The following is a 16,803-nucleotide window of genomic DNA, read 5'->3' on the forward strand; positions in this document are numbered from 1 at the left end:
ACAGTTAACTGTTAACTTGTAATTGTCTGTTTGACTTTTTGAGTTGTAAACTGACTGAGTTAGATTATTTTCAGGTACATTAGTTGCTATAGTTCTTTTGAACTTGCTTTTGCTGTTGCTTGGTTGCTTAACCAATTGAGGTATAATCCACTGACTTCATGTAGTCTGGAAGACCTGGCCTGTTACTTGGTCAGGCACCTGTCTGAAGTCCTCCTTAAGAGGCAATGCTTGTGTTTGTTTATCTTTGTGCCAAGCAGGAAAAGACCTTTGATAAGGCAATTGGCAGATACAAGAGATGTGCAATCCATCTCCTGCTATTCAGTTGAGTCATCCCTTTGCTCACACAACTGGTGTTGATGCATTATGGATATTAACCCAAGATCTATGTTGAGTCAGTCATAAGTGTAGAAGGGTTCCCACTTTCTGAACCCACACTTCCTTTGTCTAAAGCTCTCCCAGGCCAGGGATAAGAGCTGTGAGGCACACCCTTTACTTCCCATTTCATCTGCTTCACCCTAACTCTCAATGTTAGGGTTAAGAGCTAACATCACCCGATTACAGTTGGCTTGTGTTGCACAGCCTAACCCTTGTGTGAGCTCACTTTGTGTGTATATAGTGTGTGCTAATTGTGTGTATGTTTGCTTTGTTTTGATTGTGCTTGCATGCTTTGCTTTGCCTGTTTAGGATAGCTTGCTGCTTGTGCAAGTTAGATAGAAAACTCAACCTAGGACCATTGTGGAATACATGATAACTATTAGGCTCGAGTCAGTCTCCCTTCTAGTTGGTCATTTCCTAGTCTCTGGTTAGGAGAAAGTTTCTCCCCTGTTCAGGGGAACTACGTTGCCCTGATCCTCATACCAGATGAGGTACGTAGGCAGGAGGTTGTACGAGATCTCTCCGGGCACCCTTTTTCTTTTTGTGTGTGTTTGCTTGATAGTTATTAGGCTCGAGTTCCCGACTCCCTATTAACTTGTTTGTTTGTTATCCTTCTTGTGTGTGTTAGGAGATGGATGTAAGACCAGCGATTGGCATTCCATATCCTATTGTTGTGTGCTTGGAGTCCGATATAAGTCCAGAAATTGGCACTTGGTTTCCAGTGTGTGTTTGTTTGGTTCGGAGTCTGATGTAAGTCCAGCGATTGGCATTCGGTTTCCATGTTTGCCTGCTTGTGTGTGTTTTGTTTCGGCGTGCGTGAGCCGAACTACGGTAGCTCTGATTCTCATTCCAGATGAGATACGTAGGCATAGGATGCGATATCCTAGCGAGCCTTTTCCTCTCTTCTCCCACCTGTGTTGTTTTCAGTGTGTGTGATGCTTGTTTTAGCAACCTTTTTCTTTCCTTTTGAGCGTGGATCCCGTCGAGTACGACGGATGCGTAGGGGTCCTAATACCTTCCCTTCGCATAACCGACTCCCGATCCCATTCTCTTTGGTCGCGAGACCATGTCTTTTCCAGGTTTACTTCGAGTGTTTCCTTTCCTTCTTTTGGGATAAATAACGCACGGTGGCGGCTCTGTGTTGTTTTTGTTTTAGCCCGCCGGTTGTTTTTCGCGGATGCGACAATAAGGAATTTATCAGGCACAATAATCTTATTTAGGGCTCTATAATCTACACAAAAACGCCATCTTCCATCTTTTTTTAAACTAGAATAATAGGACTAGAGTAAGGACTTACGCTAGGCTTAATGACACCAGATTTTAGCATATCATCTACTAACCTTTCAATCTCATTTTTTTTTGTAATGAGGATATCTGTAAGGTTTGATATTGGGAATATCCGCTTCTTTCTTAAGTACAATAACATGATCTTGTCTCCTCGACAGTGGCAACCCCTTTGGTTCTTGGAACACCTCTTCAAATTTGTTTAAAACCCCTTCTAACCAACTAGGCGGTGATATTATTGAATCTATTCCAGCCTTTAATATTTGGTATTCTAGGAGAAAAACTTGTCCTTCATCACGCATGGCTTTTAAAATAGACTTAAAGGATGTTGCTGCCCTCAAAAATTTAGACTCTCCTTTCAACACATGATAGTGATTACCACATGGAATCTTGATAGTTAAATCCATGAAATTTGTTTTTATTTCTCCCAAACTGGATAGACATTCCATTACCAAAATGACATCCACTCCACCTAATTCAAGATGAAGAAATCTTGCTGAAAAATCTAACTCTTGAATGTTGAGTTTCAGTTGAGGACACACTCCCTTACAAGAAATGCTTCTCCCATCCCCCACCTCTACATAGTAAGAGGGTGTTTCTTCTACTGGCCATTTATCTTCTTTAGCAAGCACATAAGAAATAAGATTATGAGAGGCTACACAATTAATTAATACCACTACTTGGTTGTCGCCAATTCTCCCGCGGAGTTTGATAAACTTATGGGTAGTAAGTCCTGAGATGTTATACATAGACAATTGCAAGATTTTCACTTCTTTTCCTGGTTCTTCCTCCACTACTTCTTCCTCTTCTTCTGTTCAACCCTACTACCTTCCTCCATCAAGATCACCCTTAATTGTTAATTTGTACAAATGTGCCATGGTCCAAACTTTTCATCACACCTATAACATAGCCCTTTCTTTTACTTCTCTTGTAATTCCGCATCCGTCAACCTCCTCAAATTTCTTCCTTTAGATGAAAGATTTGTTCTAGAGTCACTCGTAGTGCTATCAATTGATGAAGCAACTGAAGGAAAATTGCCATCCAAGGCGCAGTGGAATTTAAAAATTTCTCCATTTAGTGATCCTTACAAATGGGCATGATCAGTGATAGAATCGTTACCTCTTGTGGCGATCACGAACGTTGAACGATGACAACGTCTCTACTCAGTCCACATGAACGGATTCCTTCAATCTCAGTGCTAGCTGTTACGAATGAAGGATTTGATTGAGAGAGAGAGAAACGGAATGCAAGAGTGACAATGCTTTTACCCAAGGGTTCAATTTATAGAACCACTTGTGTGGGCTTCAAGCTAAAAAGCCCACTTAAGTGTATTTTGGGTCATATCTTATAATATGCCCAAAATCACTTAAGCGTGTGGTACCTTACCATATTTCGTATTCCACTTAAGTGCACCGTACCTTACGGTGTTCCTTAGTTACTCTATTTCTCATCAATCCGTCCTTTGTGTGTGACCCTGTAGGTTTTCGCGACGTTGGCAATTATATTAAATCACGCATTTAACATAATAAACAGTGAGCGGTATCTAGCAACACATCACTGCTACCCAAGACACGAAAATGTCATGTGATCTGACAAATCCTTCTGTGATAATAATTATGTGTATAATTACCCTTTTGCCCTTATGTCTATATTGACCACAAGGCATAGACCGTGTCATCCTTGTCCAGTTCAATATTGGGCCCATAGACATTTATCCTGTTACGCAGGATGGGCAAATTCCATCTAGGTCACTCATGTCCCTTAACATGCTTTGTGGAGTACCCATCAACTGTCTTTATGGTTATCCAGTTACGGACAACGTTGGATCAGCAATAAAGCACTCGACTCTACATCTAGGGTCCATAGTGGTTTCAGGTCGAAGAGTGGTATACACCATTATCACCATGAGAATAACTTATGACACTTTGCATAATATTCTATATAGTATTCTCATAGCAGGTCAATCCATTATGAATATTACTCTTAATATTCATACCTATGTTTAAGACTTGATAACTCTTTATCCATGATCCATGAGACGTGATCATCAGTCTACAAACATAATAGTCTTCATGCTTTAATGTTATCCCACTTCACAATAAAGCTTGACTACGGATACTTTAAGAATAGTGTCCTTATGTTTAATGTGATCTCATGATTAAGTCATACTTGATACATTAAACAGACTATCTATTCCAGGGACTTTATTAAACAAACATAATAAAGAAAAATTCCTTTTATTATTAATAAATAATTCGATACAAGTACCAAAAGTATTGGCCTCTAGGGCTTACACCAACAATCTCCCACTTGCACTAGAGCCAATCAGGCATATCTCTAATGCTCATAGATCTAGTATGGTCATCATGCTTCTGCTGCGCAAGAGGCTTTGTCAGTGGGTCAGCAATATTGTCGAGTGTAGGTACTCTACATATTTTCACATCTCCTCTATCTGCTATCTCTCGAATGAGGTGATAACGCCTAAGTATGTGTTTGGATCGTTGGTGAGATCTAGGCTCCTTAGCTTGTGCGATAGCACCATTGTTATCACAATAGAGACCAATGGGATCCACAATGCTAGGAACTATGTCAAGTTCACTAATGAACTTTTTGATCCAAACAACTTCCTTTGTTGCACTTGAGGCAGCAATATACTCGGCCTCGGTTGTAGAATCAACAACTGTATCTTGCTTTGAACTTTTCCAACTCACAGCGCCACCGTTTAAACAAAACACATAACCAGATTGCGATCTAAAGTCATCCTTATCTGTCTGGAAGCTAGCATCGGTGTATCCAAATACAGCCAACTCTTCCTGACCTCCATATATCAAGAATGAGTCCTTAGTCCTTCTCAAGTACTTAAGGATATTCTTGACAGCTACCCAATGGGCATCACCAGGATCAGATTGGTACCTACTCGTTGCACTTAAAGCATAAGAGACATCTGGTCGAGTACATAACATGGCATACATGATAGATCCTATTGCAGATGCATATGGAATCTTATTCATGCGATCCCTTTCTTCCTCAGTTGAAGGGGATTGTGTTTTTGATAGACACAAGCCATGTTGCATAGGTATGAATCCTTTCTTGGAATCATGCATATTAAAGCGTCTCAGCATTTTGTCTATGTACGTACTCTGACTTGGGCCAAGCAGTTTTTATGATCTATCTCTATAGATTCTGATTCCTAATATATAGGCTGCTTCACCTAGGTCCTTCATAGAAAAGCATCTCCCCAACCTAGACTTTACTTGTTGCAGGGTAGGGATATCGTTTCCAATGAGTAATATGTCATCTACATATAATACCAGGAAAATGATCATGCTCCCACTAACCTTCTTGTAGACACAAGGCTCATCTTCGTTCTTGATGAATCCATATTATTTTACTGTTTCATCAAAACGAAGATTCCAGCTTCTGGAAGCTTGCTTCAATCCATAGATTGACCTTTGTAACTTACATATCCTTTGGGCTTCTTCTGGTATGTCAAATCCTTCAGGTGTTCGATCATATCGAACGCTGCCATGTTCTCATGTTGCTTTTGCAATTCTGAGTTCATGGTAGCTAGCATGAGACAAGAAGTTTCATTGGCATCATCGACATGCTTCTTATAAGCTTCTCTTTCTGCCTTAGGTGTAGAACTAGGAGGTTCCTCTCTAGGAACAGGTTTCTCCAAAACATACAGCTTTTTATCATGTTTGAGGACAATCCTCAGGTTTCGGTGCCAATCCAGAAAATTTGTCCCAGACAATTTTTCTTTGTCAAGGATTGATCGCAAGATGTTGTTAGAGGTGTTTGTTGTCATGGTAATCTACATAAGAATTAATGAAAATATAAGTATCATTGACATATTTAATTAGGCCTTTAATTAAATATGCTCCCACTATTTTACTCAAAACAAATGACCCTCATCATTTGATTCGGAAAATCCCGTTGGAAGATTTTCTAGTGGGTCGAGATCCATATTTCACTTTGTCCTAAGTCCGCGTAGGAGGATTACACAAAACTAGGTTATTTAGGTAGGAACTCCTTCCAATTGTATCTAATACAACTCTCGAATATTTTAGTTGGGTGAATAACTCCTTATTCCAATCCATCACATGGATAATTCCCAACTCTTGCTTCTAAACATATATAATCTTATTATAATTTGTTTAGTCAAGTTTGACCCATTGTTTTAACAATTGGATATTACAATTATCCCATCGCACCTTACTAATATAGAACATGCACCTCGCGTAGGTGAAACCTACATTATCCGATACTAGTCTTGATGAGTGTTAAAACTTGGAAAGCATAAACTTAATATTTAATTTGAGGGAATTTGCAATTATTCTGATCTCACCGGCTTATTTATCATATAAATCGTCTCTCACATGCATCAACATACATACACATGCATCAACATTCATATATAATGAAACAGTTATGGCCCCTAGCGCAATTGTTCTCCCAAGCCAATGAGAGAACCTAAGCTAACCTAATAACGATCTAAGCTTCTCCAAGCAAGATCTTCAAAGTTGTCCTCCTTTGGCACTGACTTCTTTGCTTTCTTCATAAGATTACATTACATAAAGAAACTCGTTTTACATACGAGGGAGTGAGATGAGAAAAGAAGTTACATTGAGAGATTAAAAGAGAGGCACGACACGCAGGTCGTATTTTAAAACCCAAAATAAAATAAAGGAAAACTAAGGCCATAACCGATCACCACAAGACAATAATAAACATATTATTATTATTATTAATTCTTTTAATTAATTAAAACCAAATTAAATCTCGACGACCGATCACATTACGCAGAGTTAGCCGAACGGGTGAATTTTGCCTTGCGTTAACCGGTTAACCATATGCGTTAACCGGTTAACACTGTTTGAAAATCTGTTCATAATTTGTATTCTGTTTTGCGTTAACCGGTTAACCAAATACGTTAATCGGTTAACACTGTTGAAAAACTGTTAGAAAGCTGTATTCCGTTTCGCGTTAACCGGTTAACCATATACGTTAACCGGTTAACACTGTTTTAAAATCTTTTAGAAAACAATATTTTGTCTTGCGTTAACCGGTTAACCATATGTGTTAACCGGTTAACACTGTACGAAAATTTGTTAGAAAGCACAACTCTTGTGCAGTCACAACCCCAATCGCATAACTCTCTGACAACACAACCCTTGTGCCGTCACTAACCCTGATGCACCAATTTCAGACCGTCAAACACATCTCGATTGTTGATTCAGTATGATTGATCAACACGTCATTGCTTCACCATACTAATGTTGGATCAAGAAGCAAACGATCATTGATCGCTCAAAGGAAAACAACCATTGAGTGTTTGAATAAACGAAACAAGAACACTATATCATATATAATGTATTTTGCATCAGGATTACTTATATCATATATATAATTTGATCGATCTCAATTTAATCTTTGATTCATTCTGTTTTAATCGTATTAATACAGAAAAATAAATAGTTATCAGATTCATGGTTTCGTAAGTGGCTCTGATACCACTGAAGGAGAACGGCCATCCAAGGCGTAGCGGAATTTAAAAATTTCTCCATTTAGTGATCCTTACGAATGGGCATGATCAGTGATAGAATCGTTACCTCTTGTGGCGATCACGAACGTTGAACGATGACAACGTCTCTACTCAGTCCACATGAACGAATTCCTTCAATCTCAGTGCTAGCTGCTACGAATGAAGGATTTGATTGAGAGAGAGAGAGAGAAACAAAATGCAAGAGTGACAATGCTTCTACCCAAGGGTTCTATTTATAGAACCACTTGTGTGGACTTCAAGCTAAAAAGTCCACTTAAGTGTATTTTGGCCCATATCTTATAATATGCCCAAAATCACTTAAGCGTGTGGTACCTTACCATATTTCGTATTCCACTTAAGTGCACCGTACCTTACGGTGTTCCTTAGTTACTCTATTTCTCATCAATCCATCCTTTGTGTGTGACCCTGTAGGTTTTCGCGACGTTGGCAATTATATTAAATCACGCATTTAACATAATAAACAGTGAGCGGTATCTAGCAACACATCACTGCTACCCAAGACACGAAAATGTCATGTGATATGACAAATCCTTTTGTGATAATAATTATGTGTATAATTATCCTTTTGCCCTTATGTCTATATTGAACACAAGGCGTAGACCGTGTCATCCTTGTCCAGTTCAATATTGGCCTCATAGACATTTATCCTGTTACACAGGATGGGCAAATTCCATCTTGGTCACTCATGTCCCTTAGCATGCTTTGTGGAGTACCCATCAACTGTATTTATGGTTATCCAGTTACGGACAACGTTGGATCAGCAATAAAGCACTTGACTCTACATCTAGGGTCCATAGTGGTTTCAGGTCGAAGAGTGGTATACACCATTATCACCATGAGAATAACTTATGACACTTTGCATAACATTCTATATAGTATTCTCATAGCGGGTCAATCCAGTATGAATATTACTCTTAATATTCATACCTATGTTTAAGACTTGATAACTCTTTATCCATGATCCATGAGACGTGATCATCAGTCTACAAACATAATAGTCTTCATGCTTTAATGTTATCCCACTTCATAATAAAGCTTGACTACGGATATTTTAAGAATAATGTCCTTATGTTTAATGTGATCTCATGATTAAGTCATACTTGATACATTAAACGGACTATCTATTCCAGGGACTTTATTAAACAAATATAATAAAGAAAAATGCCTTTTATTATTAATAAATAATTCGATACAAGTACCAAAAGTATTAGCCTCTAGGGCTTACACCATTAGCAACATGGTTTGAACTCCTAGAATTCGGTGCGTATGTCACTATTTTGGTGCTATTATAGGTCCTGAAACCAGATTTACTTCCAGAACCTGTTCCACTATTACTCTTGTTCAGGAAATTATTCTTTTCATCCACCCTTTAAGCACAGTCCATTAATTCAGACAATGTCTCCACTGGATGCAATTTCAACTATGCCCTAATAATATCTTTAAATCCATTCAATAAAATACCTTTCAAATAGGATGTCTCTGTGCATTTTAGAGGGCCATCATACATTTCAAATTGTTCTCGGTATTCTTCCACAGTCCCTGTTTGTTTTAGACTTAACAATAACTTAAAAGGACTTTGAATCATTGATGGTTGAGACCTTCTTAGTATGGTAGTCCTAAAATCTTCCCAAGTGGGATTCTGAGATGAGAATTCCCATCATTGATACCACGACAATGCCTTGCCTTCCATAGCCACCATCACAGCTTGTAATTTCTCGTTGTCACTCATTTTCTTCAAGTCAAAGTAACGTTCCACCCTGTTCAACCAACCATAGGTGTCAGTCCTTCAAAATTAGGTATCTCTAATTTTCTCCATCATTCTTCATGTTTTCGAGGATGTTTAGTGTGTATAGAAGCGTCGTCATATTTGTCGTTCAGACTCCCCGGTGTTGTTCACAGTGTGCGACGTATCAGGGCGGTTAATTCTGCTACTTGTTGACTCGCTTCAACTCTTTCCTTGTGATCATCTTCGAGGATTTTCTACATATTTTCCCGCATGGCTCACAACCCTTCAAATCCACGTTCGAGAATTTCCAATTTGGCCTCCATTTCGCCTCGCATAGATATGATAAAGCAATCCAAGAAGGAAATTGCTCTGATACTAGTTGATAGAAACTGGTCCTGAACATAATAATTTGGAGAATATGAATATTTTACCGATAATAATTCTGGTGGAGAGTTCAAAGACCATAGTATTATGCTTACAATAGTTATAGGAGAATAATATAAAATATTAGGATACACACCAAGATTTGAGAATTTGATTCTCTCCCTTCCAAGTGTCTAACACTCACAACTTTAAGATGAGCATAACACAATTCTGTTTCTCTTCTTATCCTGCCTAAATTTTGTAACAACTCCTAATAATAATTGTTACTCTAGTAATAATAATAATTGTTGCCCCTTTAGAATGTGTAAGTGCTATAGATACCATTAACATAGGAGTAACTGTTTATATGTACTCTTTATTGAAGAACATTTGTCTTGCTTTATTGGTGCCCCTTTCTCAAGTATTATTTATGAGAGGTCTAACACATAGCTCCACCCCTTGGGAAACCTCGTAATAGATGGAGGAAGGTTCCCTTGAATATACATCTGTTGTATCAGACCAGTTACAACACTGTTTGGTTATTGGAAAGGAGGTCGACACATATTTCTTGGAAGTTGACGGTTGGATGGAGAGTCATGATGAATCATGCCTTCAGAAGTCGCAAGCTTCATATAAGAACTAATATGAGGAGAATGTCGGTCTGGTTTATTGAACATTGGACCTATGTGATTCAACTGATAGGATTGCAGCTGTGAAGGTCGGAGGGCGTTGAGATTTTGATATGGAATACCAGGGAATGCTTGACCTTGATTTCTCATCATAAGTCGTTCGTCTCTTAATACAGAATTTAGAGCTGCCAGTTTTATAGTAATCTCAGCAGGTGTGTCTTGAGACAAATCTTCCTTTCCTGAATATCCAACAGATAAAAAGGTTTGTAGAGGGTAACAGAAACCAAGCTATCTTCTTCAGGTAGGCGAAAATCGTGAGATCGATTGAAACCACTAGCCTTGGAAATTCCACTTTGAATTAACATCTCCATAACCTAACCACTGCTCTTCCAATCTATTTGATTTGGGTTGATGAGTTTATTCTGAAGGAAAGGCACCACCACTTCCATCTCTGTTCAGTGTAAGCTCGCCGGTAGGAGGATTGGCATTGTCTGAGTTAGGGAAAGGAAACAAATGAGACTCTGAAAAATAAGCACATGTGGATCCAATTGAACTTCTTTGAATAGAAAAGGGTGCTCCAACTGATTGCAGCTCCTTCATAAAAGCTGATCCAAAAGTGTCTCCAGCGTCAATGTTTTAAATGAATTAGAACCATAAGCATTTACTTCCTCTGGATTATCAAGAAACTTTCCAGTAATTGCTCTTTCAGTGTCAATAGAATGTATAACAGATGGTAATTTCATATCTTTATGTAACAAAAAAAGAAGGTGCCCGGATGCATGACCATCAATTGAATTGGACTCCCCAACCTTCGCATCAAAATCTCTGTCCTTCAAGCGCTACTAAGATAACAAGCCATTTAACTTTAAACATAGTTCTCAACATGAAAACCGTATTAGTTTAGTATTTAATATAGTTCTGAATGCTCTACACAACCTCTATGGTCGGTCCCTCTATAGGTAGTCATTTTTGAGCCATAGTTACACAACAATGACATGGATTTAGCAGTTAGTTCTAACAGATTTTCCTGAGCTTAAGGATCATGGTGACTTGAACACTCTTTAGCATATAAGTGAATAAGAAATACTAATAAGAATAGACAAAAAGCAAAATTAACAACACACATCATATCAAAGCAAACCACCTTAGCTACACCTCCCTTTTCAATAAGCAACTAGACTTTTTCAATAAGTATACAACCATTTATTCAAGATAAGTATTCATGGATGGCATGACATGCTTATACATTACTCATACCATGACAGTCAACCTCGAATTCATTTAACTAATAACAATTATAAAGGCTCACAAATAATGGTGACCTTAAATATGTTTTCGAGGTTCAATCCAACATAACCCAATTTTTTCGGGTACAATTTCTTAATAACTTTGCTACCTTTAATTTCGTGCTGATCCCTAATTTCCTAACTCGTTAACCAACCTGTTCACCTATCTTTTTTTACACAATTATAATGAAAATCAGTAATAACTTGAAATCCACGAGAGTGCCTAATAACCACATTCCCATGGACATACTCAAAGTATAATAAGGAATATAAGAATTATGAATACTTAAAAAGGGAAGACACATCTTCCTTAAACCTAAAATTGAAGAAATTACCAGCACCGAGTAATTTTATCTCAGCCAAGACCAAGACAAGGCTGCATCATGTCTTTTATACTTGTATGGAAAGTAATACAATAAACTGTTCTGACAACAGGTAGAAAAAACACTTATTACACTACATGTCAAAAGAGGTCAAATCTTGCAGCCATATATTCCTATGAATTCTTTCTCCCCCACCATTGCCTTAACTGTTGTTCCTCAAACCTCTGAATTCCCAAACTGTATTAGCTATTGGCTGTCCTTTTAATTCTGCAATCACATATATGAAAGTTACCATTCTATTTGTTAAAAATAAATGGATGTAAAAGAAGGCACTGTCATTGAAAGAAAACTCAGTTTTCATTAAGTTAAAGAATACAATCTCAAACCTACAATTGCATGTAAAAAATTATCTTATAGAACAAAAAATTCAGAAGCCATTCTGTAATTATACAGTGTATCTCATTCTTTAACAAGATGCTAGATAAATTTAAACACGTGAATTCAACAAATAGATGAGTTTTCTTGCACATCATTTATCTAGTAAGAATAGATGTGAAAAAGGTTCCCCTGCTATTGATTTTGACGGGTAGTAACCTCAAATTAAACAACCAAAATAAGTTTAGACTTATAGATGCTCATCAGATCCTCTCCTGAATTTCATATCACATGACAATGCTCATCAGATCCTCTCCTAAACATCATATAAGATTTATTCTTTTTCTTGCATCAACTTTTTCTAAAGTTCAGACTTCAAGGAGCCACTTTAATGCTGTTTTTAAATACTCTTTAACTTCTAATTATTAGATATATTAATATAATCTGTTGATATCTATAAGACAGGCATTCAAAAAAGTACAATCAATCTAAACAACCAAAAAAAGAACATTCACAGGATCTATAATTTCTAAAACAGCAAATACAACTAAACATAAACCATGGAAGTTGAACTTACACTCCAAAAACTGAAACTAAGCTTTCAAAATAGCCATTGGATGAGCATGAGACCAAATCCGAAGTTTCATCCTGAGTAATTGTTTTTCTTGCAGTAATATTTGTTCGCACTACACTATTATTTCTCCAATTATAGAGAATTTTATGGTCTTCTTGAATGTTATTAAGTATCAGTGTATCACCATCCTTAGAAAGAAATAGTGGAACCAAATCAAAATGATACTTCATATATTCACTATAGTCATAATCAATTTGAAGAGAGTGACAACTAATTTTAAGAAATTGAGTCCAAGAATCTTGGACCCCAAATTTCTTCATCTGCCATATAATAAGATCGGTTTCCTTATAACGATAAGAAAAACAAAGACAGTCTCCCAACACACCAATAACTGGAGCTATAGGTGGAACTTCATCAAATTCACGAGGCAATAAGTACTGATTGTATGTCTCTGTCCTCAAATCAAGGGAAACAATCAAAAATTGATCAATAGTAATATCCTTATAATAATCGCCGCTATACCAAACTGTATTATGAATGGCCAACCAGTTAATAGTGCTTTTGAAAGACACACCAGTTTCACAAGAGGACAAAGGATCGACAGGGAAAGTTTGAATATCTCTCCAAACATCATCACTCAAACTTAGAATTCTGACATCGCTTCTCAATTCACGCGTAATGTAAGTTGAGGCAAATATCTTATAAGTGTCTGTAGAGTTATCATAACCAAAGGTAAAGTTGAAATAGTCATTATAGGCGGTGTAACCGGGAAGATTGTGAAATAAGCGTAAGAACCCAAATTTTGGCGATGTTGTCCTGGTGGATGGGTTCCATAATCGGAACCAGTACTCTTTATACTCACGGATGTTGGATTCACCTATTAAACAGATCAATCCATTGCAGGAACCAACTATATCAGAGCATCCTTTGTCTTGCACCAAGTAAAAAGAGTCGATGGAAAGCGCGAATGAAGGATTCTCGAGTAAGCTTCTTATGGAGTAGGGAATGACACCACGTTCATACTCCGCTTCATCATCACTACCATAGGGTGACTCACCTGGGATATGTGTTCCATGTTCGGTGATGAGTAAGAAGTGAGGATTTTGTTTTGCTGATTTCTTGAGATGCAAATTCACAAAAGTTGGATGGGAAATGAGAGTATCCCAATGCTTGTTAACACATCTGAATCGAAGAATAGATTTCACATTAAGAAGAGATAACACCTCAACAATGAGATCTCCAGAGATGAACACCGGATATGGAAACATGATTGTAAATTCTGTAAATTCGGTAAGGATTCTTGAAAGATTTTTTTTTTCAATATAATCACTCTTTTTAAAAAATTATTTTGAAAAAAATAATCGAAAATAACTAATTTTTCAAAAAAAATACCCAAATAATCAAGTTTGATAGAGGATGCGTCAGATGAATTGGCGCACTGTTAGGGACCAATTAGTACTACTTTTTATACCATTTTATTGGTCCCTTTTACCAAGTTTTGATGTAATTACACACTTTTATCTTCATTAATTTGTATAAATGCAATTAGGTTTAATTTATTTTGTTTTAAATAGTTATTTCACATTTTTTGTTAGTTGTGTAGAATTATGGATAAGCAAGACCTTGGTTTCAACATGGCATTTTGGAGGAAGCTTGCCAAACAAGGAAGCTGGGAAAGCAACAGTTCGCGCCGCGAACTTCCTTCGCGCCGCGAAGGCTGCGAATCCAGCAAGCTGACCAAGGGTCAAAGGTGCTGCTGTGCAGAAAAAGTGATTGCCATTTTGATGTCTGCCTGGGAAGTGCTTTTCTACTGCAGATGACAATGTCCAATTAGGGAAATGTCAACCTTTTTGGTAGAGACAAAATAGTTTAACCTAGGTTTTGAAAAACATTATTCCATTCATTCACACAGTGTGCTGTAGAGCTTTTGCAATAGAGAAAACAGAGTTTTTCTTCTAAAAACCTTCTGCTTTGTAACAATGGTGATGAGGAGCTAAACTCCCTTTTGTCAAGATTGGAGGTAGTAGCTATTCTCATCTGTCTATGTATTCACTTTGATTTATATATGAGATAGAGATTGTTGATGTATTGAGTACTGTTTTTGCTTTTAGTTGAAAACCAGATTTGAGTAGTTGTCGAGAGAGATTACTCGAGTTTAGACATAAAACAGATTTTCAAGTAGTGAATAAGTTGTAGAGATAGATTTATTCATTACTATTCTTTGATATTGAACATTAAAGGTTACTATATTGATAGTTAGGTGGAGAGATCGTCTAAGGATCAATATAGTAACTATCACGATATCATTTAGACATAAATGACTTTGAGAGGATATTTGAACATCATCAATAATCTTGAATCTAATTATTTATCATAGGGAATCATAGATATTTGAAATAGTGAACTCCAATCTTGCCAAGCTTTTATATTTGTCTAAAACCACTTAATAGTTTTTGTTAACATTTATTAACAAGATATTTTTCCAAACAAAACAACCCTGTTACTTTCTAAACTTATAACATTTGAATTATAGAACGGCGGTAATATTACCCAATCTCTGTGGATACGATACAAAAATATTTGCCAAAGATATACTCTTTCAACAAATTGGCGCCGTTGCCGGGGATTGGTGTCGATATTACAAGCATTGCAATAATTCTTTGTTTTAAGTTGTGTTACGTTTATTACTATCCCTCTTTTGTTTCACTTGGTTTGTTAGTTTTGTAGATTCTAGTGCATGCGAGGAAAAGCAACCGAGGAGCAACTTCAATTCGATCCTGAAATTGAAAGAACACTTCGGAAGCTCAATAGCAAAACACGAAGAAGAAGGAAACTAGCCGAAGAGAGGAACCGGAGAGAAGAAGCATCTACTTCCGCACTTGTTCCAATCGAAGAAGTGGTTGTAGAGGCTTGTGAAGGAAACATGGCGGAGGATAATCGTACCGAAATGTCCGCTAATAGTCCAAGAAGGAATGCTCAATTTGCCCGGGGAGGAAGGAATACGGAGATGAAGACCGGAATCCTCCAACTTCTCTATGCAACTCCATTCACCGGAATGAATCACGAAGATCCGTATACCCATCTCATCAAATTCTATGAGATTGCGGGTTCTACGGGAATAGACGAAGCGGGTGAAGAAACGTTATTCAAAAGGATGTTCCCACACTCCTTAGTGGGAAAGGCAAAGGAGTGGTACCTTGATCAAGAATCAAGAGTGATGACGGATTGGAACTTGTTAGAAGAAAAGTTCTTAGAAAGATACTTCCCTCAATCCCGATTCATGGAAGCCAAGACGGCTATAGCGGTATTCACTCAAGGAGGAAACGAATCTCTAAATGAAGCTTGGGAGAGATTCAAATCAATGTTGAGGAAGTGTAAGGGACATGGTTTTGATGAGCTTACTCAAATCCATATCTTTTTGAATGGTCTCCAATCAACCCATAAGACACTGCTGGACGCCACCGCGGGTGGTTCGCTTATATCAAAAACTGCGGAAGAAGCTAAAGTCATTATTGAACGGATGGCCCGTAATGATCATCAAGGTCAACATGATCGAAGCCCTTCACAACGTAAGCCTGGAGTTTTAGAGTTGAATACCAATGATGCCATCCTTGCATAAAACAAGCTACTCTCTCAACAAGTGGAGCTTCTTACTCAACAAATGGCCAAGCTTCCACAGCAAATAAAAGAGATTCAGGGGTTTCAAGTTCAGCATCAAGTAGCATGTTGCGAGTTATGCCAAGGGGATCATCCTACTGGTTTTTGTCCTCCACCTCAAGAAGAAGTCAGTTATGTGAACAACCAAAACCAGGGATATCAAAGACAACAGCCTAACAATCAAGGCTATCAACCAAGAAACAACCAAGGCTACCAACCGTCAAGGTTCAACAATCAGAATTATCAACAGCAAAGCCCTTACCAACAACCAAACTCTCAAGGTCAGCAGTCGCAAGGAGGAAATTCCAAGCTAGAAGACACTCTTCAACAATTCATGCAAGCTTCTATGGCAAATCAGAAGAGTAACGAGGCGGCAATTAAAAATCTGGAAAATCAAGTAGGCCAACTCGCGAAGCAGCTGTCGGAACAAAATGCAGGGCCTTCTTTCTCTGCTAACACTCAACCAAATCCAAAGGAGCATTGCAAAGCAGTCGTCACAAGGAGCGGTAAAGCGTTGGTAAGTGAAAAAGGTGAAGGAATTGTAGAAGAGAACACCACTGATGGGATGCTGGAAGAAACAGATATAGTTGGTGCAAGGGAAAATGCTTCTGGAAATGCTCAGTTCGCGCCGCGAACCACCTTCAC

The 16,803-nt window shown here is 37.8% G+C and overlaps 1 protein-coding gene and 1 long non-coding RNA gene across 2 annotated transcripts; one reads left to right on the forward strand and one right to left on the reverse strand.

The window, feature by feature from the left end:
• Positions 1-11,429: 11,429 nt before the first annotated feature.
• Positions 11,430-13,807, reverse strand: LOC127127040 (F-box/kelch-repeat protein At3g23880). The gene is made up of 2 exons (XM_051056121.1): positions 12,505-13,807; positions 11,430-11,819 (listed from the first exon to the last, which is right to left on the reverse strand). The coding sequence occupies exons 1-2, from the start codon at positions 13,767-13,769 to the stop codon at positions 11,795-11,797; spliced, it is 1,290 nt and encodes a 429-aa protein (XP_050912078.1). The 5' UTR covers positions 13,770-13,807; the 3' UTR covers positions 11,430-11,794.
• On the forward strand, positions 13,690-14,589 carry LOC127127042 (uncharacterized). Its single transcript, XR_007805203.1, has 2 exons — positions 13,690-13,791; positions 14,097-14,589. It is a non-coding gene; the product is annotated as an uncharacterized LOC127127042 (long non-coding RNA).
• Positions 14,590-16,803: the final 2,214 nt, after the last annotated feature.

The sequence above is a fragment of the Lathyrus oleraceus genome, chromosome 3, assembly GCF_024323335.1.
Source record: "Lathyrus oleraceus cultivar Zhongwan6 chromosome 3, CAAS_Psat_ZW6_1.0, whole genome shotgun sequence".
NCBI classification, from domain to species: Eukaryota; Viridiplantae; Streptophyta; class Magnoliopsida; order Fabales; family Fabaceae; genus Lathyrus; species Lathyrus oleraceus.